Below are 27,563 nucleotides of genomic sequence, written 5' to 3' on the forward strand. Positions count from 1 at the left end.
CCTCTCAAACAAGTCCTGTGCACTCTTGAATCTCTCTCTTGCGCTATAATTTAATTCTCTTTGCTTCTAAACATAGTCATTGTGTATTAAACGCTCCTGGCTGTATCAACCAATCAGAATAGGCTTCAATGACTGACAGATGAAATTACTGAAAAAATTGCATTTGATATTAATAATGCTAAACCTTCCGTCTTGGAATTAAGCTCACAATCCCCTTGTGCAATGTTTGTGAAGGATAAAGATATAATTGAAAATTACAGCATCATCATGAGAAATCATTTATCCTGAGATGTCATTCTTATAAAGGAGCCTGTTAAAGCATGCCACTAATGGCAATATATTATGTTGTTCACTCTAAACAGGGGTTCCTCAAAGACTGTCCCAGTGGGCATTTGAACGTTGAAGAGTTTAAGAAGATCTACGCCAACTTCTTCCCATACGGTGATGCCTCAAAGTTCGCTGAGCACGTCTTCCGTACGTTTGACACCAACAACGATGGGACCATCGACTTCCGGGAGTTCATCATTGCTCTGAGCGTGACATCACGGGGAAAACTGGAGCAGAAGCTGAAGTGGGCCTTCAGCATGTACGATCTGGACGGCAACGGTTACATCAGCCGTGATGAAATGCTAGAGATTGTGCAGGTCAGAGTCATTCTGTGATGGTTGTGCAACTTGTGCTTTAATCTGCATTATGAGTATATAGCATCCATAAACTGATTTACTTAGTGCTGTGATGATTTTGATAAACAAATGTGGATTATTTGGAGATTAAAAGTTTGATGCTAAATGCTAAAATGCTAACTGTAAAGGTTAGTCTGCTCAATAATCCCAGCCTTGTCAAACTGAGACCACGTTCACACCAATAACGATAACTATTTTAACTTTCACACCAGCGGATAATATTGTTCAGTTTTGTCGTCTGCTAATTTTAAAGCTCAAGGTCTGTTAGATTCTGGTTGGCTATCATTGTTTTTATCATTCATCAGCTAGAAAAAAAATGGTTCTGAAGTGATTCAAATGATATTGTTTCTCTGTGATCTTATCGTTATAATTGTGGTTTGGACTCTGATATTTTGTTGTATATTAGAACTATATATTATAGTTATATTATATTAGAACTATATATTTGACCAGCATCATTGATTGATCATAAACCCACATAGCATAGCCTACTACCATAAATATTACTATTTCCACATGGTATAGAACGTACAGTATACTGTGTATACTACTTCATCTGGTTTTATAAACAAATAGCCCTGTATTCTGACTAAATTACGTTTAAAAACGTATATACAGCTATATACAGCAAGCTATATACAGCATAGTATTCAGCAAGTGAGATTCCATTTCAAACTATGCATTAACTATTCAACTATTCCATTTCAAACTAAACTTACATTCTCCTTCTAAACATGCAGTGACTTCATGTCCAGGACAAGTGTTCATAATTTACAGAAAGCACAGAAGGCTGACCCCTGGTGGAGAGATCAAGCACAAACATTAGCGAGCTGTCCCAGATGAATGCTGCTCCCCTGTCAGCCTATTAGCATGTGCTTAGCATGCTCAGTTGGTACCAGTCTCCCTCAACCAGGCTTGGCAAAGCTCAGTTCTGTGCGATGCCTGACTGTGCGAAGCCTGTGGGGAAGATCGCGGCGATAGGGGAGGGCCGTAGGTAGCACCCATGTTGGCTGTCTTCTCTGTTGGATTAACAAGTTAAATTTAACTGGGGTTTATCCCTGTGTGTGCAGAACGGTGGGATTATCCACAAGCTCATGGAGGTTACAGTTGGCTGGCACTCGGAGATTGCAGCGTGTTGCATATTTTATCACAGCGGCTGCTTTTAAAAGGTGCAGGGCTAAGCCGAGAGTATGGCACTAGCAGTCTGCCCAAGTGTGAATATCATTATCCCTCAAAATCATTACATAAATGAATGACATAAAACCGTCTTCTCGGATTTAGTGGATGCAAGTAAATGATCTGAAAAAGCCTATGACGTTTGCTTTCTACTTCATGGCTGATGTTGAATCTTGGTGCAGCATGAAATGCTAATGGACTACAGTATTGGCTGAACCTGTGAAGGCCAGATAAAGGTGGTCTACTGATATTTAAAAAATGTTTTTTACCCGGTTCATTCATATCTCTAACAGGCCATTTATAAGATGGTGTCATCGGTGATGAAAATGCCTGAGGACGAATCCACACCAGAGAAGAGGACGGATAAGATATTCAGACAAATGGACCTGAACAATGATGGTGAGATGTGGACCAATTCTTGACCGTTTGAATTCAATTTGAATTGAATCACAAAATTGCCTTGTGTGATTATTAAACTGCAAAAGTATGTGATTTATTTAAATTTGGGCTGTCAAACGATTAATCGCGATTAATTGCATCCAAAATAAAAGTTTGTGTTTATATAATATATGTGGGTGCGCTGTGTATAATTATTTTATAAATATAAATACACACACATGCTTGTATATATTTAAGAAATATTTTCATGTATATACTGTATATAGATTTATATATAATTGATGTTATATATAAATATCAATATTTTATATTTAAATAATATTTTTTTTCTTAAATATACATGCATGTGTGTGTATTTATATATATATACAGAATAATTATTCACAGTGCACCCACATATATTATGTAAACACAAACTTTTATTTTGGATGCGATTAATCGCGATTAATCGTTTGACAGCCCTATTTCAAACAAATGTGTAAAATACATGCATTTAGAGAATTTTCAGCATAAAAATGGGGGTGCATAAAAATGCTTGGATTTACCTTTTTTAATTTGCAAAAAGAAATATGAATATACATGGTACACAAAATACTGTAACCAGTAAACTGTTTTCCACCAGAACAAAGGCTTGAGAAAGTGGCGCAGCATCTGTCAATTGTTCACTACCATTCAAAAGTTGGGATTTAAAAAAGCTTTTCAGCAAGGATGCATTAAATTGATCAGTAAAGTGACAGTAAAGACATATATAATGTTAGAAAATATTCCTTTTTAACCCTGTGGTGCTCTTCGCGTGGTGGTCAAAATTGTCAGAATTATTTATTATTGAAAAAAAAAATGAATGCACTATATTTTAGTTTGATGTTTTGTATTTAATATTTTGTATTTTTAAGGGATTTAAGGGTACTAAATTATATTTACGCTGTATTTATTGTCTATTTATTCACTTTTTGAGCATATACCTGAAAATTTAATTTCCAACTTATTTAAAATGTAATGCTTTAGAGCACAGACTTAAGTTTGATCTCTTTTCAAAGGTGACACTTGGAAAATTATTGATGAAGTGAAAAAAGTTTTCAAATGTGAACAATATAATATATATATATTTATATATGAAATGTATTTTTTCAAAAATATGTTTTGCTCTAAAACTAAAAGAAAACCAAATCCATAAATCTAAACAAGTTGTTCCAAATTTGAGCTTGATATCTTAAAAAAACAACCTTTAAAGTAACCAACCCCAAACATTTGAATGGCAGTGTACATGAAAAATTACAACAGAAATATATGTTTTTAAATATAAATTAAAATGGAAATTTAACCCAGCAGTGTCTTCTCTCAACTTTTCCCCTGACCCTTTCCGTCTTCTCTTTCTAGGCAAGTTGTCTTTGGAAGAGTTCATTAAAGGTGCCAAAAGCGATCCCTCCATCGTGCGACTACTGCAGTGTGACCCCAGCAGCGCTTCGCAGTTTTGAGTCACTCCAGACAACCGGCACTCAATGCATGAAAGCTCTTATATCTCATTCTTCTTTGTGTTCCAGACGGAAGAGTTTTAAGAGGAAAAAAAAAAGTGCAACAGTTTTCATTTTTTTCCCAGAAAGGACATGCATACATCCGAAGAACAAAGACAACACCTGCCAAGACATCCAAGTCTGCTGCGTGTCATTCGTCCTTGTCTTTGCTAGTGGAGTGCTTGACTCCACACACACACACACACACACAAACACACAAAAAGGGTTCAGATTTGGGAAAGGAATGTTCCTTTTTAGGAATCGTGCATGCGCTCCCGACCTTCCCCACTCCTCACAGACCTTTTGTGTTTAATATCTGTGCTGTTTTTGTTTCTCTTCCCTTTGTTTTGTGAGCGCACAGTTCCCCATCTACTTTTTATATCGATATTTAGGTGTATATACAGTATAAATGCATATTAGAACTACAAAGGAAGGCAGTTATAGACGTCTTTTTACTCACGTGCATCTTACGGCAGTATTATGTAGCTTCAGGCAGTATCCAAATCTTAGTCTCTAATCGACCCAGTGGACTGATGGACTGAATGTTGGGATTTTCCTGCTCTGGCGCTAATGATCTTTATTTTACAAAGAGAAGGCTGAGGATCCCATTCTTGAATTCTATTCATTTGAACTTTTTGTTGTTGTTGTTGTTGTTGTAAATATGTGGTTTGCCTCCATATCTCTTTTATTTATTTTTGCATTTTTATGGTGTTTATTTGACCAAGGGTGATTTTATTACTGTTTAACCGAGACGTTAGACACTTGGTGATGTATTATGAGCAAGTTGTTATTAATTCAAGGCTTTTCAATGCATTGTGGGTAATGTTTGCATCAGGGGATACATTCCGTTGTGTTTTGAATGGAATACTCTATAGCACATATCATTTGAAGCGCTTCATCTGTGTGCGTGTGTGTGGTTATATGCGTGTTTGTATGTACGCAAGAGTGAAGGTTTGCATGTTCTGGTGGATGTAGCGTCTGTGCTAACTTTCTAGTATCACTTTGTGTTGTTCAATACGATATCTTTGTATGCAAGCAAGTTTTGAAGCAGCTCGTGGCAACTTTATCCCGCATCGTATGGTACTCAAAATCACCTGCTTGTAGGTTTCCATCAACAACATAGACAGGAATGTACAACTCTATCATTTATGATCATGTCTCACCTTAAGATAAAGAGTTTGAATACTGAAAGCGATCACTAAGGGCTTATTTTCACTCTTGAATGAACAGGTGTTAAGAGAACGCCACTGCTTTGATTTTTCTTTTCTTTTTATGCAACGACTCACATTCCACGACCTGAATTCTCCAGGTGCTCCTGCTTTGTACAAACATATCAGCTCATGAACTCAATACATGCCCACTCTCAATACATGTGTAGCTTCCATATTTGTACCGAGGCCATATTTGATGCTGCACCCTCTATGGCAACTTTCCTCTATTATGTTGCATGAAAACCTCATGCGAGGACATAATGATTGTCCCCTTTTACTGACTGAAAAAAATATACTTCTGTGTTTAGAATGTCGCCTGAGAGTGATTCTTACGCAACGCTGACCTGCAGTTAATGTTAGGAACTTATTGGTCAACCTGGTCATGTGATCACAAAGTGCAAAGGTATTTAGTGGGATTGTGTGGCATTCAGAGTTGAATTTAGATCGCTTTTAAAATTCTAGCAAACAGGATGCAAAATTGAATGATTATAAGGAACTTAGAATTATATTGAAATTTATGTAGAAAAGTGATAAATAGATATGTTTGCATGACACTTTATAATCTATTCCTCTATGAACACACACAAACACAGTTTCACTGGGGGAAAAAAAAACACGTTTGGGATTTTAACGGTAAAAGACTGCTGTGGTAAAATCTGTTATTTAGTTAACAATAAGTTTTTGGAAGTGAAAATTAACAAGTCATTGTATAATTTACAGTGAAAACCGTAAATTGACATTCCCAGAATTCCCTGCATGCCGCTTAACATTTGATGTATTTTCATTGAAATAACTGTTTCTTCTTAGTTTTTTCTTGGTTATGTACATTATGGGTTTACGTTACATCTAATGTTGTTAAATTAATGTTAACTGCATTACTTCAGTGTCATATGTGTGTGTTACCATGATGGTAGGAAAAGCATCTTGTGATGGGGTTTGAATCATGATGTTACTTTCCCATCACCACTTGTTTTTGGTGCTTGTAAGTTTATTACAAAGAAACAAAATAACAGACATTAGTACTTCAGAAGGTTTCTACATTAGTAACATTATATTAGTCAATGAAATGTTTTTTTTTTTACTGTAAAATTTGTTAAATCTTTAACCACTTTATTTTTACGGTAAATTTCTGGCAACCACAGCTGCTTGTTTTTTGGGGTTTTTTTTACCGTAAACATTACCGTAAAAAACTGTTGCTGCCTTAAATTTTTAGTACAATCAACAATTAACTTAAATTAGCCTACACTAAACTGACTTTAAAATTGAGTTAAATCTTGTATAACTCATAATTTTTTAAAAAATGTTTCATTTATTTTGATGAGTTAAAGCAATGCAAAAACATGTTGTCTTAGCATGGATCAATAATTTTTTAACAGTGTAATGATTTCAGCTTTTAAAGCCTATATGCTATATGACCCTCCAAAGTGTGCAAAATCTGACGCACTCACTTTTTTTATCTTTCTAGTCTACATTTACATTTATTCTTTTTGCGACTTGCTATATCAGAGGTCGCACGCCTCTGGAGCAATAGGGGTTAAAGGACAAGTTCGGTATTTTACAATTAAAGCCCTGTTTTAAGATTGTCCCTGATGAAATAGAATAGTTAAGATTGTTTTTTAGCCAGATGCTGCTGTCACGAGAATTTTTGGATTCTGTGTTAGCACCCCCCCCCCCCACCCCACCCCACCCCACCCCACCTCACCCCACCCCACCTTTACAATGGTAGCATAGGTGCACTCGAACAATCATTCATAAAAACGCATAAAACTTTAGTTTACAAAGACGTGAAACTCACCGAGTGGTCTGGGGTGTTCACTGATATGCTCACACAAAAATCGCTGCAAAAGATGCTTTCCAACAGGTTTTATCGTAGTTTTTGTCCGACTTCATTTTCTTCCTGTTTTCGGTCGAAGTCCACAGTAGTAAATTGTCGAGTTCACGTGCGCGATCATTGGTAACTAGATAACTAAGGATCGCGCACGCAAACTCGATAATCGACTACTGGGGACTTCAACCAAAAACAGGAAGAAAATGGACTTGGACAAAAACTACGATAAAACCTGTTGGAAAGCATATTTTGCAGCGATTTTTGTGTGAGCATATCAGTGAACACCCCAGACCACTCGGTGAGTTTCACGTCTTTGTAAACTAAAGTTTTACGCGTTTTAATGAATGATTGTTCGAGTGCACTATGCTTTCATTATAAAGGTGGGGGGTGCTAACACGGAATCCAAAAATTCTCGCGACAGTAGCATTTGTCTAAAAAACAATCTTAACCATTCTATTTCATCAGGGACGATCTTAAAACAGGGCTTTAATGGTAAAATACCGAACTTGTCCTTTAAGTGTCTTGCTCAGGGACACATTGGTGTCTCACAGTGGATTCAAACCCGGGTCTCTCACACCAGTCTAGACACCATAAACCAGACACTATTAAATATAGGCTAGCCTTTATTGTATTGAGATAACACGCATGATCCATGAGTGACAAAACATAGCTATACAATAATCATGTAACATTCGTCTGTCTTCGAAAGAGTTTAAATTGCCCTTGATCCCCGAATGAGGCCAGAGCCAAGGTCCTGTTCAAAATCATATCCAGATGCTGGACCGTTCCAGCGCCGCCCGGTTGAACGGGGATGCGGAGGGGTGTTGGCGGTGCCCAGAGGACGTGGAACGGTGCGGGTGAGAGTTGCAGGGTGGCTTGTACAGCTTTTGGGGTCTAACGGGCAACCTCTGCTCCACGTCTCCTTCACAACGACTGGATGAAGCTGCGTAGCGGGGCTCGGGCGCTCCCGGGGTTTTCATCTGAAAAAGAACACATGATGCCGCTTACTGAAGCTGAGTCACCGAACATGCACGCGCATAGTGGGTCATGTGTCAGAAAGACATGTACGTATTCTCTCAAGCAACTATTAAGAGGACCGCATGAGTTGTCAGATGTCCTGGAAACTTAAAGGATGAGTCCACCTACGCTAAAGCGCTGATTATTTTTAATAGGGCATATGATCTCTCTTGAGGATCAGTGCAGATTCGTCCAGGCGGGCCAATACATACCAATCTGCTCTTAACTTGTAAATGTTGTTTGCGGAGGCACCAGGTCTGACCAAGGGAGGAGATGGAGACCTTAAATAAGCGGCATGAGAACACCATCTCCACTGCACTCATTAGTATCAATGGGATCCACAGGACTATCGTGGTGCTCTGAGAGAGAGAGAGAAAGAGAGAGAGAGAGAGAGAGAAAGAGAGAGAAATAATTAACCTTCATTTACTTTTGCGAGTGCATGTATTAAGGCTGTAAGTGACATGGGTACTTGTATATTTAAGTTCAGTAATTTCACTTAAATGGCAATGATAATTACCTATTAATTGTTATTTAAGTGAAATTACTGAACTTAAATATACAATTTTGATAAAAATCATCATTAAAGAAGAAAATTTCAAATGGCATTTAGAGGCTTTTGCATCTGAACTCTTCATATCATAAAGTATTTTATTTTATGTTGTATACGGGCTGATATACAGTCTATCACCTTGACATCTATGTGGATGCAGTATCATGCAAAAGCAAAAGTTTACAACTAACAATGTCTTTAAAATGGGTTATTTGCACTTTGCCATAATTAGTTGATAACATTAAATTAAAATGTCCAATAATGGTGGGGTTACTAATAAAACAAGTACTTTTTGTCGGTTTATGATCTCAGCTCTAATTAGGCCATTGATATAAAGACTACATTATTTTAAAAATTCACATAACTATTAATTTCTCTATCCGTAAAACTTTTTAATGAGGAACAAATTAAGCACTTTTAATGAGTAGAGAGACCCATTGTGAAGAAAAACATTAGATCCAATGTGCACATTTAAATATCTTGTCTAAAAACATGGATTATAACAGAAGAAAAGTTTATTTCCACAACTATAATTGTGCACGTTTATGATTTTTAAGTTAATTATCACAATACGACGAAATCCAATTTAAGAATACTGTCAGAAAAGCAGCAGTTTAATACTGACATCAACATTAGCAATTAAAACCAAATTTAGCCATTATAAAAGTTAAACACACACCATGTAACTTTTGGTCCTCTAGCAGTTAAAAAACAGAACTGCATGCATTGTGCGGAAGAACATATTTTAGTTGTGTTTTGGCTCTGCATGAATGTTCAGGTGAATATGACCCTTCACAATAGATAATAAACTATGTTAGAGAGCTACATATAATTTAACGGTTCAATAAAATACTTATTCACATGTTGAGTAATAAAAATAACAGCACATTTTACATTTCAAATCCCTCGGTTCTCGCTGAATCTCTGAAAAGCCAAGCCAATGTTGATTCTGGTTTTATACAACAAGGTCTGTTGTGTTCTCTGTTTGTCCGCAGACTCTCCTCTGTTATGATTTTTTACAATTTTATAAAACGGATGATTCCTCAGAGGTTCGAGATTTGGCATGCTCCATCTCATCCATCTAAAATAAGCATTTATAATAGGCTTACCGTTAGTAAATCAGTGTAAAACACGTTTTGGACGTAGGATTGAAAATATCTCATTATTTACATTTAGTTAATTTTTTAACAAAAAAAAGTTACATAGTGCACCTTTAATGTAGAAGTTTCAATATTTAAGCACCCAAAAAATAATTACTGGTGAACCAGAAACCTATTTGTTTATTTGCAACTTTGAACTGCACATATTTCTTCAAATTCAAGCCATTCAACACTTTTCCTCATTTCTCCTTTGGTACTTACAAAAATACGAGTGGGGTCAAAAGGACAGTCATTGGCGATGGTAAGATGACTCCTGCCGTCATCACTGTAGCCACAGTAAACAAGTAGTCCCTTGTCCCCTTGAATTACAGTCTTTACCAAGGACACTGTCAGACCGGTGACTGAGGCGGCAGCCACTAAACCAGCTACAGCACTTAACATGAGCAGTGACAAGGTCTACAACACAAGAGAGAAGTTTTAACAGTAGCAAAGAACAATTAAAGGATTTTCCTTGCAGGCTTTTCTTCATCACAGGGGGGTTTTGTACATTCTGAGCTCTGAAGGCACAGTGATCAAACGCTAGTGTGCTCGACACAAGCCCTGATGAATGTGAGAGGAAGCAGGTGTGTGTCACTGACGCAGAAAGAAGAAAGAGGGAGAAAAAAACGCACAGAGAAAACTGACAGAGAAAGCACAAACATAAATCAATGACAACACTTTCATGGGTTTGTTCTCTTTTTTTTCCTGAAAAACATCTTTTTCGAAGCTTCTCAGTTATTTGTGCAGTCATTGTGGACCAACAGAGGAAGAAAAACAGTGCATTTACAGAATACAAATTATTATTTTTTATCTAAAGAACAGGTCTACGCTATTAGAACATAATGAGAGGGTGAATCTTAAGCAAATATAATATTCAATGTCAAATTTAATCCCACAATCAAAAGAAGAAAACAATAAATTCAATTTCCCATTAAGAATTTTAGCCTCTTTTTTATGTCAAATAATAGCCAATTGACAATTAAGCACTTCCCCTCAAATTTCATTATGTCTGAGCATATTTAGTTATATTAGACTCAACTGATTTATGGTGAAATATAATAATAATTTACTATTTAAATTCTGTAATTACACACCATTGTCACAATTCATACTTTGCATGTAACGTCACAGGTCGTTCTCTAGCAATGAAAGCCAGTAAAGTAATCAAGGATCGTGCCAGGACGTCGCACTGCAGTTTTAATATACAAAAAAAGTTGGTGTTTTGAGGTGGACACGAGTCACGACATGCCAGATAGTTGTGCGATTGGATGCACTTATCTAAATCGTGTTATAACTGTGCTTACACGTTCGTTCATTACACGTTCATCTATATGCGATTTGATATATGATATGAGAAGATGAATTACAGTCTCATCCCAAGTCGTCATATAACTGACGTCTAGGGACGTCTTTTGACCATACGTCAACATCCGCCGTTTTAGGGTACCCTTTAACGTCAGTTACATGACCATACAACTGACGCTTTCAGTTAGGTGACAGGGTAGGTTTAGGGGTAGGTTTAGGTCTGGGGTAGGGTTATCCGATAACGTCATCTAACCGACGTTAAAGGGTACCCTAAAACGGCGGATGTTGACGTATAGCCTAGTCAAAAGACGTCGCAAGACGTCAGTTATATGACGTCTTGGGATGAGACTGCGCTGGATGAATACTTGGAGAATGAATGACACGTTACTGTTGCACTGCTTCTACTTATAACAGTTACAATTTCGCTGCTCTTGTCTGTTATCTGATACTAACACTAATGAATGAACTCAAATAGACTTCTTTCTTTTGATTATGAAGTGAAATATTAAGTGACCTTATAGGTTTAATTTTTTTGTCTTTTAAGGATTACAAGAATGTGAGTTTTAATTACAAAATGTAAACTACAGTTATAACTGAGCCACAATTTGTGCACAAGAAGTTCTTACTTACCAGTACCCTGTTCTTCTCATTTTTTGACAGAACAATAGTCAATATCCCGGTAAGGACACCCTAGATAAATAGAACAGCACATTCTTATGATTTCTTCTCAGCCCCCAAAATATTTGAAAGCAAATATTTCGAAAACAGTCACACTTCAAAATAAATGAATGCCATCACTCGAAATACACACAATGAAAACAATGTGAAATTTATTTGAAAGAAAAAAAATACCACAAGGACATATTTCAAGCAAGATATTTCACAAAAAGGAGTTTAATCATTAGATTTCAAAAGAATTTGGACAGCTGTCAAACATTAATGAATCATGTTGATGAAATACACCTGTTATTTTACTAGTCAAATATACTCTGTAAACAAATGGCTTGACATATGCAAAAGACAGGACAAAATTTTCCTCTAGTTGATGAGATCAAATTGCCCATTTTACAGTAATGTTGTGCCTCACCAGCAGGCCCGCTGTCAGGGCTATGACGTTAGAGATGGCGCTTTCCATGGCCTGTCCCCGGTGGAGGCTGAAGTGTCTCAGCACCACACCATGGACCAGAGCGCCCAGCAGAAAGTTCACATGCCCTACCAACACCATACTAAGGCCCATCTTCATCAGCCCCTTCTGCTCCTCCAGACTGCCACAACACACCCCTGAGAGAGAGAGAGAGAGAGCTGATGGGGTAGCCAAGAGCTCTGTGCTGACTTTACTGTCATTCAATGAATTTACTGCCTCCTCTCAACTACATAAACACTAAGTTAAAACTTGGAGAGTCATATTTTATTTCACGTGGCTGTGCTGACAAGCGTTACAGATATTCTGCCGGTGTGCTCTGGGAAGGACTGTGAAAGCTGCAGGAAAGATTAGAAGTGGAGCGGAGCAGTGTGGGTGGACAAACACAAAGGCTTCCCTGAGGACAGAGTTTGGGCTGTAGGAGAGATGTCACCTCAGTTAATCATTACACACTTTGTACACTTGGCATGGCAAACTCAACAGAAAATGGCTCGTTGGACTTTTGGGAAATGAAAAAAAAAATTGCGATAGTGATGGGAAATGCTACAGAGATACATTTTAACATGATATCCTAAGTAGTAAGTCCTGCAGACTGTCATTTGCTTGGTACAACCATAAACAGACCTTCTATGAAGCTTAGTGATTTTTTTTTCCTCCACATAATGACAACAAATATTAATCATGGCTTTGCTCAGCATCGCAAACAGAACGAAAATCACCAGTCAACTTCAACACAGATTAAAAATTATTTATGAACATTTTTAGTTTGGTTGTCTCAGTAACTCACCTGAATTTCCCATTGAACAATTTCCTCAAAAGTTTAAGTCCTCTGTTAGGTCATGACACTAGTATATTCCAGGAGAGAGGAGCTGCACCTCCTGTCTGTACTGTCCTGATCACACATGTGTTTGTGTGCAGGGATGTACCCTTGATTTCCCTTACAGGTCGGCCTCTGAGGCTGGTAAGTTTATAAATCATTTGTTAAATGTTCTGATATTCTGAAAAATATTCCAGAAACTGGATTCAGAGTGTCTTCAATGCAATGTAATTGCATAAATTATGTTCTCTCCACAAGAGGGACACAAACAAAGGGTAAGAAAATCGCAAGAAATATTTCGGCCAGTAAAACGTTTTCTGTTGGAGAACATGTTTGAATACTTTATTAAATGGCCTTTTTTGTTGGTAGCCTACTTTAAATAAAAGTGCTCATGTTTAGGCTACTTTATACTTATTTATTACTGTATAGTCAAGGCTATACCTCTTTTGTATTATTATCATCGCAACAATACAAAAGCAGTATGAGTGCAAAAGTGCTACTGAAGGGGAACAAAACCAAAGCACATGCGATATGGCAATATATTGCAAGGTGACAATGAAATGGTTAATAGGCCTAAGGAAGGCATGATTTTGAATAAGTTTGAATTTTATTTTAAATGCGGGGCATGTCAAAGTTATAGCATACGGTGCAGGTAGACAAGAGTATACAGTACATGAGCCTTGAAAAAACAGGCTGAGCACATGAGCCCATCACAGATAGTGTAGCGCCCTCTCTGTTCTAGCGGGGGTACTACGGCTCTCTTGTATTGAAATCCAATTTTGCCAGAGTTGAAGTAGCCTACTATTGGTACTTCAACTCTGGCAAAATGGGATTTCAATACAGTCTTGGTTTTCAGTACAGTCTACAAAGTGCTATTTCACGTCACATCAGAAACCGTATAATAAGTAACTGTCTCGTCGGACTGGATTGATTTAGTAATGTTTCTTCTGACATAGGCCTAAGGGCTGTTTTCTATTTTTCTGTATGGCCAATTTAAAAAAAGAAAAATAAATTTCTGTTTCATGTGTTTCATTTTAAGTAGCCTACTTGTTCTTTGTGATGTCCTTTTGCCATTCATTTCTAATACATGACCGTATTTATATGACACATTTTTAAAAAAAGAATGATTAACTCGGAGTCATGGATTGAGGTTAATCTAAACCTTTAGTTCGTCTTTGATTTGTAAACATTAAGCATTTGTTGTATGTTAATTTGGAGAAGAAAGGAAGTCCAGTTCAGGAGACAGCCAGCGGCACTAATATCATCCGAGGGAGGATGGTCAGCACAGCAGACTACTGTAATATTATTGTCTCCTGGATATTATCTTGATTGTCTTTGCAGACCAGAGTTGCTAGATGGATCATCCGTTTACGTCTGTGTAAGCTGGCTCACTCATATCAGCCTTTCAAAATGAGATACAGCATCTTCCAGAGGGGCATCTATAGACGCACACCAGGGTGGTGATCACAAGATGGATTTTTCTGTAGGCTGTGTCTCCTGAGGACAGGGCTTTTCATTATGAAAATGAAAATGAACTGAGATCTGAAGGTGAACTGACCCTGCAGTAAAGTTCATAACCTTTTTGAGACCATGCACCCTGTTGCGGTTTATTACGAATGATATGTCAATTAAAACTTATTTTTATCACTCGTTATGCTGCACTTTTGAATGATGAAACCCTCAAAAAAATTAAATTGGTCATGTTACAGTTGCATAGAATGGTTAAAGGGAATGCAAATTGACCCGGCATACTGTGATTTTTGAAATGTTTATCAAAAACAGTATTTTTTGGATGTATTTTTTTCCATACTAGATACTTTACATAGTCAGACTAATATACTTTACATTATTTTGTTGAAACGTTATGTTTGATTTTTATGTAACATTTTTGTGTCATCAATAGCTTTAATTATTTAGCCTACACCTTTTTTTTTTTAAAGAAAACCCCTCTATGACCCCTCTTTGTGCATTCTAGGGTTAAAAAAAAATATTTCCATGAAAGTGAACATATTGTTGGTTAGTTCATTTTAGCTGATGTTTTAATGTTAATGTGACTCTTGTAGACTAATTTATTTATTTATTATAAAAATGCATTTTATCCAATAGGCTATAATAAAATAGTATTACATTGTTCACTAATGTATGGCGTCTAAATTATTGTGTTAATAATTAAAAAATTTAGTAATTCTGTGGATTTGTTTATTTGTCTTTAGGCAAATTTTATTGTTTAGTCTATGTCTTGATTTATGTTTTTGTTTTTGATTCCTCTTGTAGAAGCCTCAATTTGATTGTGGTGGATGAAGTAGTGACTCATCTCGCACATTGCAATAACTAAATGATACAGGATTAATATAAATAAAAAACAAAGATTTATTTGTGGTCAGGAGTATGAACATCATGTCGACAGTGCAAGTAACATTCCTACATTATAAACATTCACATTGCTGTGTGCAAAAGAGGAAAGCATAAATCCATACAGAATAGCAGTCCTGCGAAATCTGACACACGTAAACAAACTTGACAAAAAAGTACACACATTTTATTATATTTCACAGCTACTCCCGAAAATGTGAACTTGCGAAAATCTTTTTTACATGTCATTAAAGATAGTAAACGTATGAGAGTCTTTTCTGGCATCAACTTCCTGCATCCACATGGGACTGTCGCTGCGGGTTGAGAGGTCAATTGTTGACTTCCATATAGCCAGTAATATTATGCTGCGGCATCCCAGGACAATGTGACCCTCCTCGGATCACCTTCATTAGCTAGTTGAAGCTCCTCGGAGTGTAAGTGAGCGCACGGGAGGGCCAGGATTACACCCAGGGTGTGCACCGACCGCTCTCCAGCTGCACCAGCTCAACTCCGGCTGCAGTTTGACGGTAGCGCGGGGAGGTAAGGCGGATAACTGCGTGCTGGGCATAGCTTTTCATGCTAGCGGCATTACAGTTACTTTAGCGCTCTGTGCATCAAAGCTGTGCTACTATGAAGGCATCTCATTCCCGCACTCATAACAAGTGATATTGCGAGACGCAAATCCGTTACAAAAACTAAAGCAGAGCATTTTGTTGTAGTAGTGCATGACTTTTACGCGTTGTCTGCCAGAAGTAAAAGCCGTGCCAAAGTCAGTGGGTTCAGCTGCAAGTGTGAAAACAAAGGCGAAGATAATTCATTTTTGTATGCAGTCGCACAGCAGCGCGTGCCCGCACGGGCTAGCCAGTTAGCGCGAGCCTGACACAAAATAAAATCATGATTACAGACGTGTATTATCTGTTATTGAAGGGCTTTATTAAAGCTGACGTGGTTGATTTGTTTGTGTCGTTACTCTAGCATGAATAACCGACACATGCTGACTGGCTGTTAGTAGTTATTGTGATGTTTTGACAGCCCCCTTGTCCCCTGCGGGTGACTCCTCGACCATGCGACAGTGGTGCCTTCCTGCTGTGGCTCCACGCGCAGAACCGCTCCCAACGGGCCGATTATCACCTCAAATATCAGGTAGGGCATTTTTTTTTAAAATCAAGTTTATCAAGCTAGATTTGCATTTCCTGAAGGAATGTCAGTATTTGGAACTGCAAGGTAGTTAAAGAATTGTGAAGTACAGGGATACATTTGATAAAAATGTATGAGTAATCAAATATCAATCGAATGTCAAATATTGGAGAATAACTAGATGTGTCCAGTGTACCTTTTGGAATTCACCAATATTAAAAATAAATAAATGCTGTCATTTAATTTTTCACTCTCATGTTGTTTCAAAACTGTATGTTTATTCTGTGAAATATAAAAGGTGAATTTTTAAAGAATCCCGCACACTCTTAAACATAATGAAAGTAATTTGGGACTGGGGGTGTCGGGCACCAAAATTAGAAAAAAAAAAGTATAATTAAAGTCATCTGTATCATGTGTGATGCATTCCAAGTCTTATGGAATAGCTTTGTGTGATTCAGTTAAATTCATTTTACATTTATTTGTGTAGTGTTTTTACAAAACATAGATTCAAATTGTAAAATCCATAATATATTTTTCTTATTTTGTCCTGTGCAAAAAAAAGACCACAAGCCCCTTCTTCAGTCATAATGTGCTCTATTTGTTTGAGCATTCCAACACAGCCTGACACAGCAACACTTGCTCAACCAATGGCATGAGTTTAGGGGAGGGACGTCTGTTTTCCTGACCAATAGCAGATTTTTGCTGTTCTCTAGTGCCCACCCACATTTCAGCGCTTTGGTTTCGAAGGTAAAAAAAAAAAAAAAGTCTTAGTTAAATCTCAAAAGCCATTAACCAAACCAACCAGCTACAAGTTGATTGTGAATCACAACATAAAAAAAAAAAACTTCTAAAACAAATTCCAAAAATGAAGTTTTGTCCAATTTTTAAATACTTTTGGCTTCAAATCAAAGTACAAGACTGTAACAGCTTTAATGAAGGTATTAAAATATTTTAGTTGCTTGAGAGAGTTGGGAAATTGACTAGCCTACATCATTTGCAGTGCTTCATGAGAGTGGGTGGCGCAATTTGCTTGTCTCAATTCTCTGATTTGTGGAGATTTCTCTGCAGAATTATGGGCAATGTGGATGTTCACTGGTGCTGCGTCCCAATTCGCCTTCTTATACTGCGCTCTAAAAGTAGCCTTTTTGTGTAGCAAAAGCATAGGCAAGCTTTGGGACACACTACTCCATCATCTTCAACATACAGATCTGTTGCGTGCATCCTATCACCGTAAACTGCCCTGTCAATCATCTCGTCACAGTTAAAATCCTCCATTCAATCTAATTTAGTTTCTTACCATTTTGGAGAGAAATGTAGTTCCACGTTCATCTGCCAGTTGTGGGTCTTTTATGCATATTTTTTAAACACGTTTCACTCGTGTTTGTAGTTCTAGTCAAATCCTCGTCCAATGCGCGATGGGTTTTGGGCAATATTAGCTGTCAGAATGTGCATCGATCTACACTTCGGATTCTGACCGGATAAAGTAGACCATCCGGGTCTCTTTGGAACACTCATTTCAACACACTACGATTTAGGACGTACTAATTCAATTTTCGAATACCATTTAGGACAGATAGTATGCGAATTGGGACACAGCATGGGTATTCTGCTGTTAAATGAGTTCTTTTTTTTTGCCTCATTCTCAGTTGTAACTGAGATATGGTCTGGCAAAGACATAGTCATAGACAAATCATTTCCAGAGGGGCGTCACCAGCAGACGTCGCGGGTAGACCTAAAACCAATGTAATTGAAATAAAGAAACGTAATTTCGCTTGTACGTAGCAAACTATCACAGTTTGTCAGTGATATCCATAATTCATCCATAATTTCAAAGGGGACGCGATTACAACTATAAGTGCATAAATGTATCGAATAACCATACCGAGACATACTGGTCCGTTCGCAATTGTGTTTATTCTGCCTGAGTCTCTTCGTCATCTGGGTCTGATCAGAGACTATTTATATATTCCGATTCAAACATGTACGGCTGAATGACATTCAAAACAGTGGGTCTCTCACTCTCAGCCCTTCTGCTTACCGACTGCCATAGGTATGCAAGTGACGCCCTCATTCAAAGGCAGGGTGGGGATTATGCAGCTCATTTGCATTTAAGGTCGTATGCACCAAAACAGCTCATTTTTAAACAGGCCCCAAAAATGACACTGTTCTGCTATTTTTGTTGTTGGGGTCACATTAGTGGTGCATAAACTACACACTTCTCATCTGATGTTTAATGTAATAACAGTATTGTCTTTTCTTCTCCCACAGATGTCAGGATGGAGTGTTGTGATGTGGAGCCGCGCTATACCATTGAACAGATCGACCTGCTCCAGCGTTTAAGGCTGTCAGGGATGACCAAACCTCAGATCATTCAAGCCCTTGAGTCTTTAGAGAGGCTTGATCCAGACCATCGTGTCCCATGCTGCAACAATCACTCGGCCCCACCCAGCGCCCCTACCTCCGCAGCCCCTGCTGCCCCCTCGTCCTCCTCCTCTTCCTCCTCCTCTCTTACCTCAGCCACCACACAGACCCCTGTCATAGATGCTGCATTATCACCCAGCAACAGCTACGATGCCTCGCCTCCACCCCTATACCCACCCAGCGGAGTTCAGAGGTCGTTTAGTTACGACTTGGCAGAAGAGGACTGGGATCTGGAGGAGAAGGTGGAGGAATACATGAGGTATTTTTTATGAGTGCACTATATCAGCTGCTTCTGTGGGATTCTCTTCTCAGGTCCACTGAGATGTAGAGATTAATATAACAGTTGATAATGACGGTGAACGTCCCTGAGCAACAGTGTAATTTTCCTAGAACAAGAGCCCTCTCTGAATCAGGTCAGGTGGACAGTTGGTTCAGAGATACTTTTTGTAGCTTTTCTTGTGACTGCTTTGGATCTGCCACATAATATTTTCCCCATTTAAACATTTATGATGAGATATAAAATATTTTAAAGCAGCTGACATTTTTAATGCTTAATGAAAATTAAAACCTAATGTTTTGACTTTGTCAATGTTATGCTTGTCTTTGTTTGGACTGTAGGAGAGACAGTAACCTTGTGAAAGAAGAGATAAAAGCTTTTCTCAATAACAGAAGGATCTCACAGGCAATTGTTGGACAAGTCACAGGTACTCTGAATGCTTTCAGTGTCGCAATGGAAAAAATTGTGTACATGCTACTTTTTTAATCATGCAAAACTGTCAGAGAATGACTGTAGTTTTACTAAAACCATTTAACCTATATTCATTTAATGTACTTTTACAAAGTATTTACTATTTCCTGAACAGGCTAAATATATATTAGTAATGTTTTTACGCAACTTCGAAAACCAAAACATTGACACGGTTGAAAAAAATCAGCAAGCATGTGAAACGGATAATACTGTATCTTGCTGCAAAGAGGTCAGAGCTGACGAAACGCGTGAGAAGATGGATATCGAACATGACTGCACAACAAACTTGCTTTAGTCTATGGAAACAACTGATTGCAAGTTCAGTTTGCATTTTCATCCCTTAGTTAAATAATTTCCAATTACTTTATACAGACTATTACAGAGATTATACTATATAGTGAAAGATATAGTTACACAGAGTACAAATGCTTTTACTATCTATATAATCAGTTTATTTTGAGGACATATGCTTTTATACTCATATTAGTGTGTGTCAAAAAAGCAAGATATTTGTTTGATATTCAAGTTTGATGGAAGTCAAATTACATCAATCACATGCCGGACTTTTATTTTATTCTACTTCAACAATATTTTAAAAATGGCTGGAGCCTGTGTATTTATATAAAAGCAATGTACTATTATAGTTTTTATTAGTATTTTGAATTAGCTTTTATATTTTAAGTTTTCATTTGATTTTTTTTCTTAGTTATTTTGTTGTTTTATTTAGCTTTTGTCAGTCTAATCTAACAAGGAAAAAATATTCTAAATAATGTATTAATATAATTTAATGTTAATTTCAACATTTTACTAATATATTATTCATTTTAAAAGTTGTATCTGTTAATTTTGTGTAACGGACTTGAGCTAATGAAGTAATAATAAACAATCTATTTTAATGGTATTTAATTAAATACTGTAACAAATAAATTGCTCATAGTTCATGTATTGACTAACTTTAACTATTGGGAACTTAAATTAAAGTATTACCTTTCTGTAATATCAATTTTTTTTTTTTTTTAGTTTTAGTTCAGTTTTATTTATTTCCAGCTAGTAATTTTAGTGCATCAACTTAAACTTATTTTAGTTAGTTGCCAAACCAACATAATTTTAGGGTTTTCATCTAATATTTCTATTTTATTGTATTTCAGCTTTATTTAAATGAACTAAAATGTCGTTAATAGGTTTAGTTTTAGTTAACCCTGGCATCTTTGGTTTTATTCTGGTCTTTTCGTGTCATTTCCTTTTTTATGACTGTATGGTCTTCTGCAGGTATCAGTCAGAGCTACATCTCCCAGTGGCTTCTGCAGCAGGGGCTTGAGATGAGCGACTCCAAACGCAGGGCGTTCTATCGCTGGTACCTGCTGGAGCGTAACAGCCCAGGTAGGTTGTGCTTCCTCAGCAGGGAGATGACTTGCCTAAAACAAGGGCGTGGCCTGAATTTTAGGCTTGGGGGCTGGCTTATGTTCAGTTATTTTTATTTATTTATTTATTTTTTGGGAGGGGGGTCTTCACTTGCCATTATACCATATTTTCCCTATATAGTTTGCACGGTCCTTGAGGGCTTTACATTTGAAAATTGAGTGTTTGATAAAGACAAATATATTGGAAGGACATGCCATGTCGCCATACTGAATTGAAATGAAATCAACTGGTGTCATTTCCCATCAGTTATGCGCTTGGGTTAATGCTATTCTTGGCACATGTAGTGTAGGTTGTTGCAGTCAGAAATTAGCTTTAAAGCCTTTTAGGCTGTAACACCGCCAACACTCGCATCATCTCGCATTTATAATACAGAAAACATGTTTATGCTTGAAGGAGCTAATTAAGTAATGTGAAGCCCTGTAGGACCACTTCTGCTCTTCATCTCCCAGGTTAGAACCTCTTCTGTAGCTCTCAGTCCTGATCCTGGGTTTGTCAAATGCTGGTTTTCATGTCCGCTTTGCACTGAAGTGCAATTAACACCCGACCCTACTAACAAAGCCCTGAGCATGACGCTTTAACATTCTCTGCAGCGCTAATTGAGCATGGCTCCAACTTTGAATGTCTATTAACGCTGCTATCTACAATGAATTTTTACTTAATTAACTATCTACAAGGTTTTTCATTGAGCACTATTTTAATATTTGTTTACGGTCATCACCATTAATTGCAAGTTTTCGGCCTCTCGAAGGGACCCTAGTTAACACAGTTTTCTGATTGCCCAAATGGGTTGAAGGAATCAGATGGAGTGAAAACCAGCATGCTCAGGTCCCCAGGAGCAGGACTGACACCCCCTGGAATAGGCAGAGAGAACTGCTGATGCACCTCCTCCCCTGGTACTCTGCTCACCAAGCCCAGTCAGGTAACATCCATGCAGCAGGGAAACACTGCTTAAGTTTACTTCAGTTAAAATGGTTTGGGAAATCACCTTTTCACTCTCTTCAACAAACAATATGCCAGAAGTAATTCATTTCCAATGGAGAGTAGAATGGGAGAGTTCCGATAAAATTTTTTGGTCAATGTTTTAATAATTTTGTTTTATGTTTTTGACTTCTTTAAAAAAAAACAAAAAACAAACAAACATGTCTATCATTTATTTTATTCATTTTTATTTAGTTATTTTTGAAAACTATTTTAGTAAACTAAATTAAAATAAGACATTTTGCCTTGGCAATTAGCTTAAATAATATAAGTTTAAGTTTATATATATACTGTATATATATATATATAGTTTTTTCATTTTTATATATATTACTGTATATATATATGTATATATATATTATGTAGGCAGTAATATATATATATATATATATATTATAATATAATATTTTATGTATATATAATATATATGTATATATAAAATATATAATAAAGCTAATAATATATATATATATATATTTTCATTTTTAATATATATTACTGTTTATATATATATATATATATATATAATGTAGACAGTAATATATATATATATATATATCATTTTTTATTATTATTTTTTTTCATTTTCAAGTAAAGAAAGTTTTTTATGGTTTTAGTTTACAATAATAACCATTCTTTGCTTTTCTTTTAGATGGTTTTTTTTTAATAAATAAAAGAATAAAAAAAACTTTTATTATTCTTCACGACCAATATTCAAATTCTGTGCGAATGGCACAAAATACAATTGAATGCAAATGTCAGAAATAGTGGGAAGATGGCTTGAAGGTTTTTTAGACTGGCTCTTTAGACTCAAAGGGATAGTTTCTTAAAAAATAACAACTTTGTGTCTTTCTAATCCTTTATGATTTTCTTTCTTCTGTGGAACACAAACTTGAGAAATTTAACATAAAATGAAATGCAATGAAAATGGATGGGGACCAGGGACAGCTATTGCCACGATTCACTTTCATTTCATGGAAAAAAGCACCATGGACATTCTTCTATAAGTATTTCCTTATGTGTTCTATGAAAGGAAGACAGTCATGTTGGTTTGAAACCCCTTTAGGGTTAGTAAATGACAGAATTTGTATTTTCTGGTGAACCATCCCTTTAGTTTGTATGTGTGCAGTGAATTCATGTTCTACTGTTATTTTGGTTTGTGTGCAATAATGTTCATAACAGGCACCACATTGTCCATGCGTTCCCTGGTTAAAGAGGAGCCCGACTGGAGGTTGGCTGCAAGCCCCGCTGACAGGGCAGCGGTTGGGCCTTTTAGACTGCGCAGAGGTAGTCGCTTCACCTGGAGAAAAGAGTGCCAGTCAATCATGGAGAGGTAAATTCGGATTGTAATGGTTTCTTCGGGTGACATACTGTATGTAAATGAACATGTGCATGGCTCCTTTAAGATGAAACTTACAAAGTTAAATACGGTCCTCGCTCTTCTTCCAAGTGATTAATCACGCCTTTTATGGATAAGAGACTATTAATGGGAGTGATGGCTGCATAAGTACAATGAATTCATTCCAATGTTGACATATTATCAATTAATATAAAAAAACAATAACCATCCATCCAAACACTATTTTTGATTTACCGTTGGAATTCTGAATTTATTGTGATGGCACAATTATATTGTCATCTTTTTAATTTCATAGTGAGGTATGGTAACTGTGTTCCCATAAAAGTGAAACATTTTCTCCATTCACAAGCATTTTTCCACCTAATGTCATTGCCAATGTTGTGAATAAAAGTAACCTATTTAATTAATCAGTGTTTTAAGACCGTTACTGTTTCCTTTTGGTTGGTTTCCAAGTCTTGATCTTATTCACTGCGTTTGTTCTCTTAGTTTCTTTATTGAGAATCAGTATCCTGATGAGGCCAAAAGAGAGGAAATTGCCAATGCCTGTAATGCTGTCATTCAAAAACCTGGTAAGTGATTGCAATCAGTATCTAAGCTTCCTCAGAACCAGACAAGTCATATCTTAGCCATGCCATTTTTGTTGCAAATGTACCCCTGCCTCACTGAATGCTAATTTACTTATTGATTTAAATGATGAATTTCTTGTATTCGTGTTGTTTCAGGATGCAAACTGTCAGAATTTGAACGAGTCACTGCGCTCAAAGTGTACAACTGGTTTGCCAATCGGAGGAAGGAGATGAAGAGACGTGCCAACATAGGTGAGGCTGTAACAATTGTAGACTGACACTCGCTGATTGAAGTGACATAAGAATCAGAAGCCTAAAGTTTTAGTTTTTTTCCTCTAGTACTCCATGTGGAATATTATACACAGTAAGCCTCCATAGTGCCAAATCATATTGGCCCTCATTAATCATTCTTGCATAGAAACGGGCGTATATGTTGGCGCAAGTTTATGCTTACACTCCTTTCACCGCCTGATTTATGAAGCTGTGCGTACCTTTGAAATCCAAGTGTACCTAATGCCTGCCCTTGATAAATCCGGTGGCTGAAAACGATCGTCATTAGAATATTCAAGTCTCCGCTTCGCCCACACCCTCATTTTACGCCATAGACACACGGAAGAAGGCAAAGAAGTCGAAATGAGCTATCACAATGCATTATTTTACAACACGTCTTTTGAATTAGCATTCACTTTCGAATCATGTCACATGTATTGGGATATACAATAGTGATGATGATGTGATGTGGAGTACCATTCATTCACATTAATAATTGCATGACAATTTGTAATATTCTTCTTCTTATTATTATGATTTATATTATTAATGATGCTTATTGTTATTTAGACGAAGAATGTCGTTATTATTATTATGTAAAAGAAGAGGAATGTATTTTTTATTATTTTGTCTGTCTGAATTATTGGTCATTGAAAGCCTTTCATTACCGAACCCAGTCCGTGACGCACTCATTTATTAAGTAGAAATCTTTTGTAATATTATACATGTTTTTACTGTGACTTTTAATGAATTTATTGCATCCTTGCTAATTTTTTTTAGTATTAATTTCTTTTAAAAAAAGATCCCAAACGTTTGAAGGTTAGTGTGTAATCCTGTGACTTGTGGACAGGCAATTAGATGTTTGTTTGTTTTATTGGAAGCATTAATTTCGTTTGCTTGACAGAAAAGCCTTTGCAGGATTTCTAAACTGTCATCGTTATCTCTTTATACTAAACACTTTCTCGCTGTTTCACTCAGAGGCTGCCATACTAGAGAGCCATGGGATAGAGGTGCCGAGCCCCAGCTGCCACTCCAACAGCGAAGAGATTGAGACTCAGGAGTTTGGAGATCAAGTCATGAGCCAGCGTTTCTCTGAGCAGGTTGTTGTAAATGTTCTATCTGGACTGCTTCTGTGGTCAGGATTGTTTGTTTGAATGTGATGGGTTTGTTTCCAGGAGGATCTCTCCCAGAGAAAAGACATTGAGCCAGAAGGTGCCATGCTACCTCCTGTGGAAGTGGTGTCTCTTCCAAGCCCGGCCTCTCAACTCATGGAGCGGAAACTGGATGAATCTAAAAGAGAGGCTATTGATGACGATTAAGCGATGAGTCGAGTCACACTTTTGTTCCAAAGTGGCTTGACGTGGTTGTTTACAGCCAAGCCTGACACACTAAATTCTCTGGTGCCTCTAGTGGTAGGGAGGCCACTCTATGTATCTACAGTAATCACGCTTGTAGTAACGGCAATATTTACTCTATATAGTATATTGTGCATTCCGAGACCGTCTTAACGCTTCCCGCGAGAGGGAAAGATGCATAAGGTGCAAACTAGTAACTTTCTTATCATGCTAAAACTGTTTTCTTTCATTTCTCATATACTGCAGTTTCACCATGGTATTATCTCGTGCGAGCAGTCTAGGGAAACCTGCAGGACAGGTGTTTAATTTGACAGAAGGGGCGCACTGAACCCAGTTAGGAGTCTGTGTGAATTTTAGGAGCTGAACAGTCTCTTAGTTGTCATATGCAATAGTTAAAGGACAAGATGGGACATATACACCCCTGATAGATACACAAACTCAGGTAGAACCAAACTTGGCAGTTGAATGAGAAGATCCGTTTTCACCATCATGGAAATCAAGTGTTTCTCACAATAATGGTTCATTGTGTAGAAATGTAACTTGTCAAGCTTACCAAACTGTACATATTATTTTTCACTTCTTCTTCTTTTTTTTTTTTTTCAGGTGTAATCTGAAAGTAATATTCAGATGATCATGGCTCTGTTTTTGTATACTCAAAGCTCTTTGTATCCAGCCACTTAAGCTATACTGACCCTGATTAGTGTGAGGGGTCTAAAATGCTTCAAAAGTTTCCCCCGTTAAGTATTATTTGCTATAAGCATCCTTTACTTACCTCTTTAATAAGGTAATGCAGTATGTAAAACTACAAGTATATCAGCATCTAATGCAACAAGCTGCTTTTCAATGAATTGATATATACAGTTTGATTTTCTGCATCTTAACGAAAGCCAAAGCTCGGCTAAGTTATAAAACAATGCATTTTACATGAACGTTGTCAAATGGACTAAACGACTGCTTACGGCACATCAACGTGCGTCGGTGAGAAATGCTTTGAGCGTGTAAAGGCTTTAAGCTGTCCAGTATTATTATTTTGGCCTATTGGCTCTGGACACACACAGAATATGATGCTGCACGCTATCAAGGCCCCCTTACTGTGCTTTTTTTCCTAATGACAAAACAATAAAATGAATAGACAAATGTAGTGTTGAGTTTGTTCCATTTATAAATTCGTTTTTCAAGGCAAAACTTGCATTACTGGGTATGAAGTTTATGGTTGGTAAGATTTTTTTTTTTTTTTTGTTATTTGAAAGAAGAGTCTCGTGCTACTGGGCCACCGTATATCCTCAACAAAGTTGCATTTATTTGATATAAAAATCAGTAAAAACAGTAATACTGTGAAATGTAATAAAACAAAACAATATTACTATTTAAAAGAACTGTTTTCTATTTTAATGTATTTTAAAATGCCATTTACTCCTGTGATGGCCAATCTGAATTTTCAGCATCCATTACTCCAGTTGGAATACAATTTAGTTTTTTTTATATATTCTAAACGTCTTTACTGTCAATTTTGATCAATTTAAAGCATTCTTACTGAATAAACGCATTATTTAAAAAAATAATCAATTATGTTTAAAAAAAAAATATCAATCCAATATATGAATACTCTCCTACATGACTTCTACTTTCTTCGAAATGTAATCCAATGAAAAATGTATGATGTATACTTTGCTGACCTACATAATCCTGTCATAAATAAATTGCGCTTAGTCTGTTTTAAATTTGTTTTTATTGTGACTGCAGCCTTTTACGGTGATATTTACTGTTGTTTACCTTGAATTAAAGGTAAATTTGATTTTGCTCAAATGTGATTGGCTTGAAAATCTTGTATAGCCTAGCAGTAACACAGCTTGTGTGTATGCTTACGTGTGTGTACATGTACTTACCCAGATAGAACAAGTACTTTCGTACTTTCTAACGTTACATGAACAAGTTCAAAGTTCATTTCACACATTTTAAAATGAACTAGTTCATTTTGCGAGCTTTTTTCATTAGGCTATTGTTGCCATAGCCCAATATACAACCCTATACAACCAGACAACAATTATTTTATCGACGGGCAGTCGATAAATAGATTTTTAAAAAAGATTTTTCCCATCGTCACCGACTTCGTCATAAAATATGACGCCTCCTCGCGCGCTGCTTTGTCGACGGCGTACAACGTACGTGTATAACGT

The 27,563-nt window shown here is 36.8% G+C and overlaps 3 protein-coding genes and 1 long non-coding RNA gene across 10 annotated transcripts in view; 3 read left to right on the plus strand and 1 right to left on the minus strand.

Moving 5' to 3' along the window:
- The window catches only part of hpca (hippocalcin), a 56,008-nt gene extending 50,714 nt beyond the window's left edge, over positions 1 to 5,294 (plus strand). For both annotated transcript variants that reach the window (XM_039681007.2, XM_039681006.2), the window contains 3 exons: positions 363 to 644; positions 2,153 to 2,258; positions 3,636 to 5,294. In XM_039681007.2, coding sequence (XP_039536941.1) covers positions 363 to 644; positions 2,153 to 2,258; positions 3,636 to 3,733 — 486 coding nt within the window. In that variant the 3' untranslated portion in view covers positions 3,734 to 5,294. The remainder of the gene's footprint in view (positions 1 to 362; positions 645 to 2,152; positions 2,259 to 3,635) is intronic.
- Positions 5,295 to 7,413: 2,119 nt separating this feature from the next.
- tmem54b (transmembrane protein 54b) lies at positions 7,414 to 12,853 on the minus strand. The gene is made up of 6 exons (XM_039681240.2): positions 12,748 to 12,853; positions 11,907 to 12,100; positions 11,450 to 11,509; positions 9,737 to 9,931; positions 8,038 to 8,184; positions 7,414 to 7,788 (listed from the first exon to the last, which is right to left on the minus strand). Exons 1-6 carry the CDS (start codon positions 12,758 to 12,760, stop codon positions 7,573 to 7,575), a joined length of 825 nt encoding a protein of 274 aa, XP_039537174.2. The 5' UTR covers positions 12,761 to 12,853; the 3' UTR covers positions 7,414 to 7,572.
- LOC148970998 (uncharacterized) lies at positions 12,829 to 14,710 on the plus strand. Its single transcript, XR_016147456.1, has 2 exons — positions 12,829 to 12,921; positions 14,119 to 14,710. It is a non-coding gene; the product is annotated as an uncharacterized LOC148970998 (long non-coding RNA).
- A 705-nt stretch (positions 14,711 to 15,415) lies between these two features.
- LOC120485328 (homeobox-containing protein 1) lies at positions 15,416 to 27,107 on the plus strand. Of its 6 annotated transcripts, none has more exons than XM_089123305.1 (11): positions 15,416 to 15,669; positions 16,105 to 16,272; positions 18,535 to 18,946; positions 19,306 to 19,391; positions 20,705 to 20,815; positions 21,651 to 21,776; positions 23,018 to 23,168; positions 23,682 to 23,764; positions 23,918 to 24,013; positions 25,010 to 25,134; positions 25,207 to 27,107. In XM_089123305.1, the coding sequence occupies exons 2-11, from the start codon at positions 16,194 to 16,196 to the stop codon at positions 25,348 to 25,350; spliced, it is 1,413 nt and encodes a 470-aa protein (XP_088979431.1). In that variant the 5' UTR covers positions 15,416 to 15,669; positions 16,105 to 16,193; the 3' UTR covers positions 25,351 to 27,107. The 6 variants fall into 6 exon arrangements, with proteins under 6 accessions (XP_088979431.1, XP_039536963.1, XP_088979432.1 ...); XM_039681027.2 differs by having other exon boundaries at positions 15,417 to 15,669; positions 16,162 to 16,272; XM_039681028.2 differs by having other exon boundaries at positions 15,419 to 15,669; positions 16,162 to 16,272; positions 25,010 to 25,131.
- Positions 27,108 to 27,563: the final 456 nt, after the last annotated feature.

This window comes from Pimephales promelas, chromosome 18 (genome assembly GCF_988280905.1).
Source record: "Pimephales promelas chromosome 18, fPimPro1.hap1.1, whole genome shotgun sequence".
Classification (NCBI taxonomy): Eukaryota; Metazoa; Chordata; class Actinopteri; order Cypriniformes; family Leuciscidae; genus Pimephales; species Pimephales promelas.

Bases quoted from the DNA above. Each gene is read 5' to 3' on its own strand.
- LOC120485328 (XM_089123305.1), top strand. From the start codon at position 16,194: ATGCGACAGTGGTGCCTTCCTGCTGTGGCTCCACGCGCAGAACCGCTC. The intron at 21,777-23,017 runs GTAACATCCATG...TGTTCATAACAG, and splicing joins TGCTCACCAAGCCCAGTCAG to GCACCACATTGTCCATGCGT. The intron at 23,169-23,681 runs GTAAATTCGGAT...TTGTTCTCTTAG, and splicing joins TGCCAGTCAATCATGGAGAG to TTTCTTTATTGAGAATCAGT.
- tmem54b (XM_039681240.2), bottom strand. The intron at 9,932-11,449 runs GTAAGTAAGAAC...CTTGTGTTGTAG, and splicing joins ATGAGAAGAACAGGGTACTG to ACCTTGTCACTGCTCATGTT. The intron at 7,789-8,037 runs GTATGTATTGGC...GTTCTTTTTCAG, and splicing joins TACAAGTTAAGAGCAGATTG to ATGAAAACCCCGGGAGCGCC.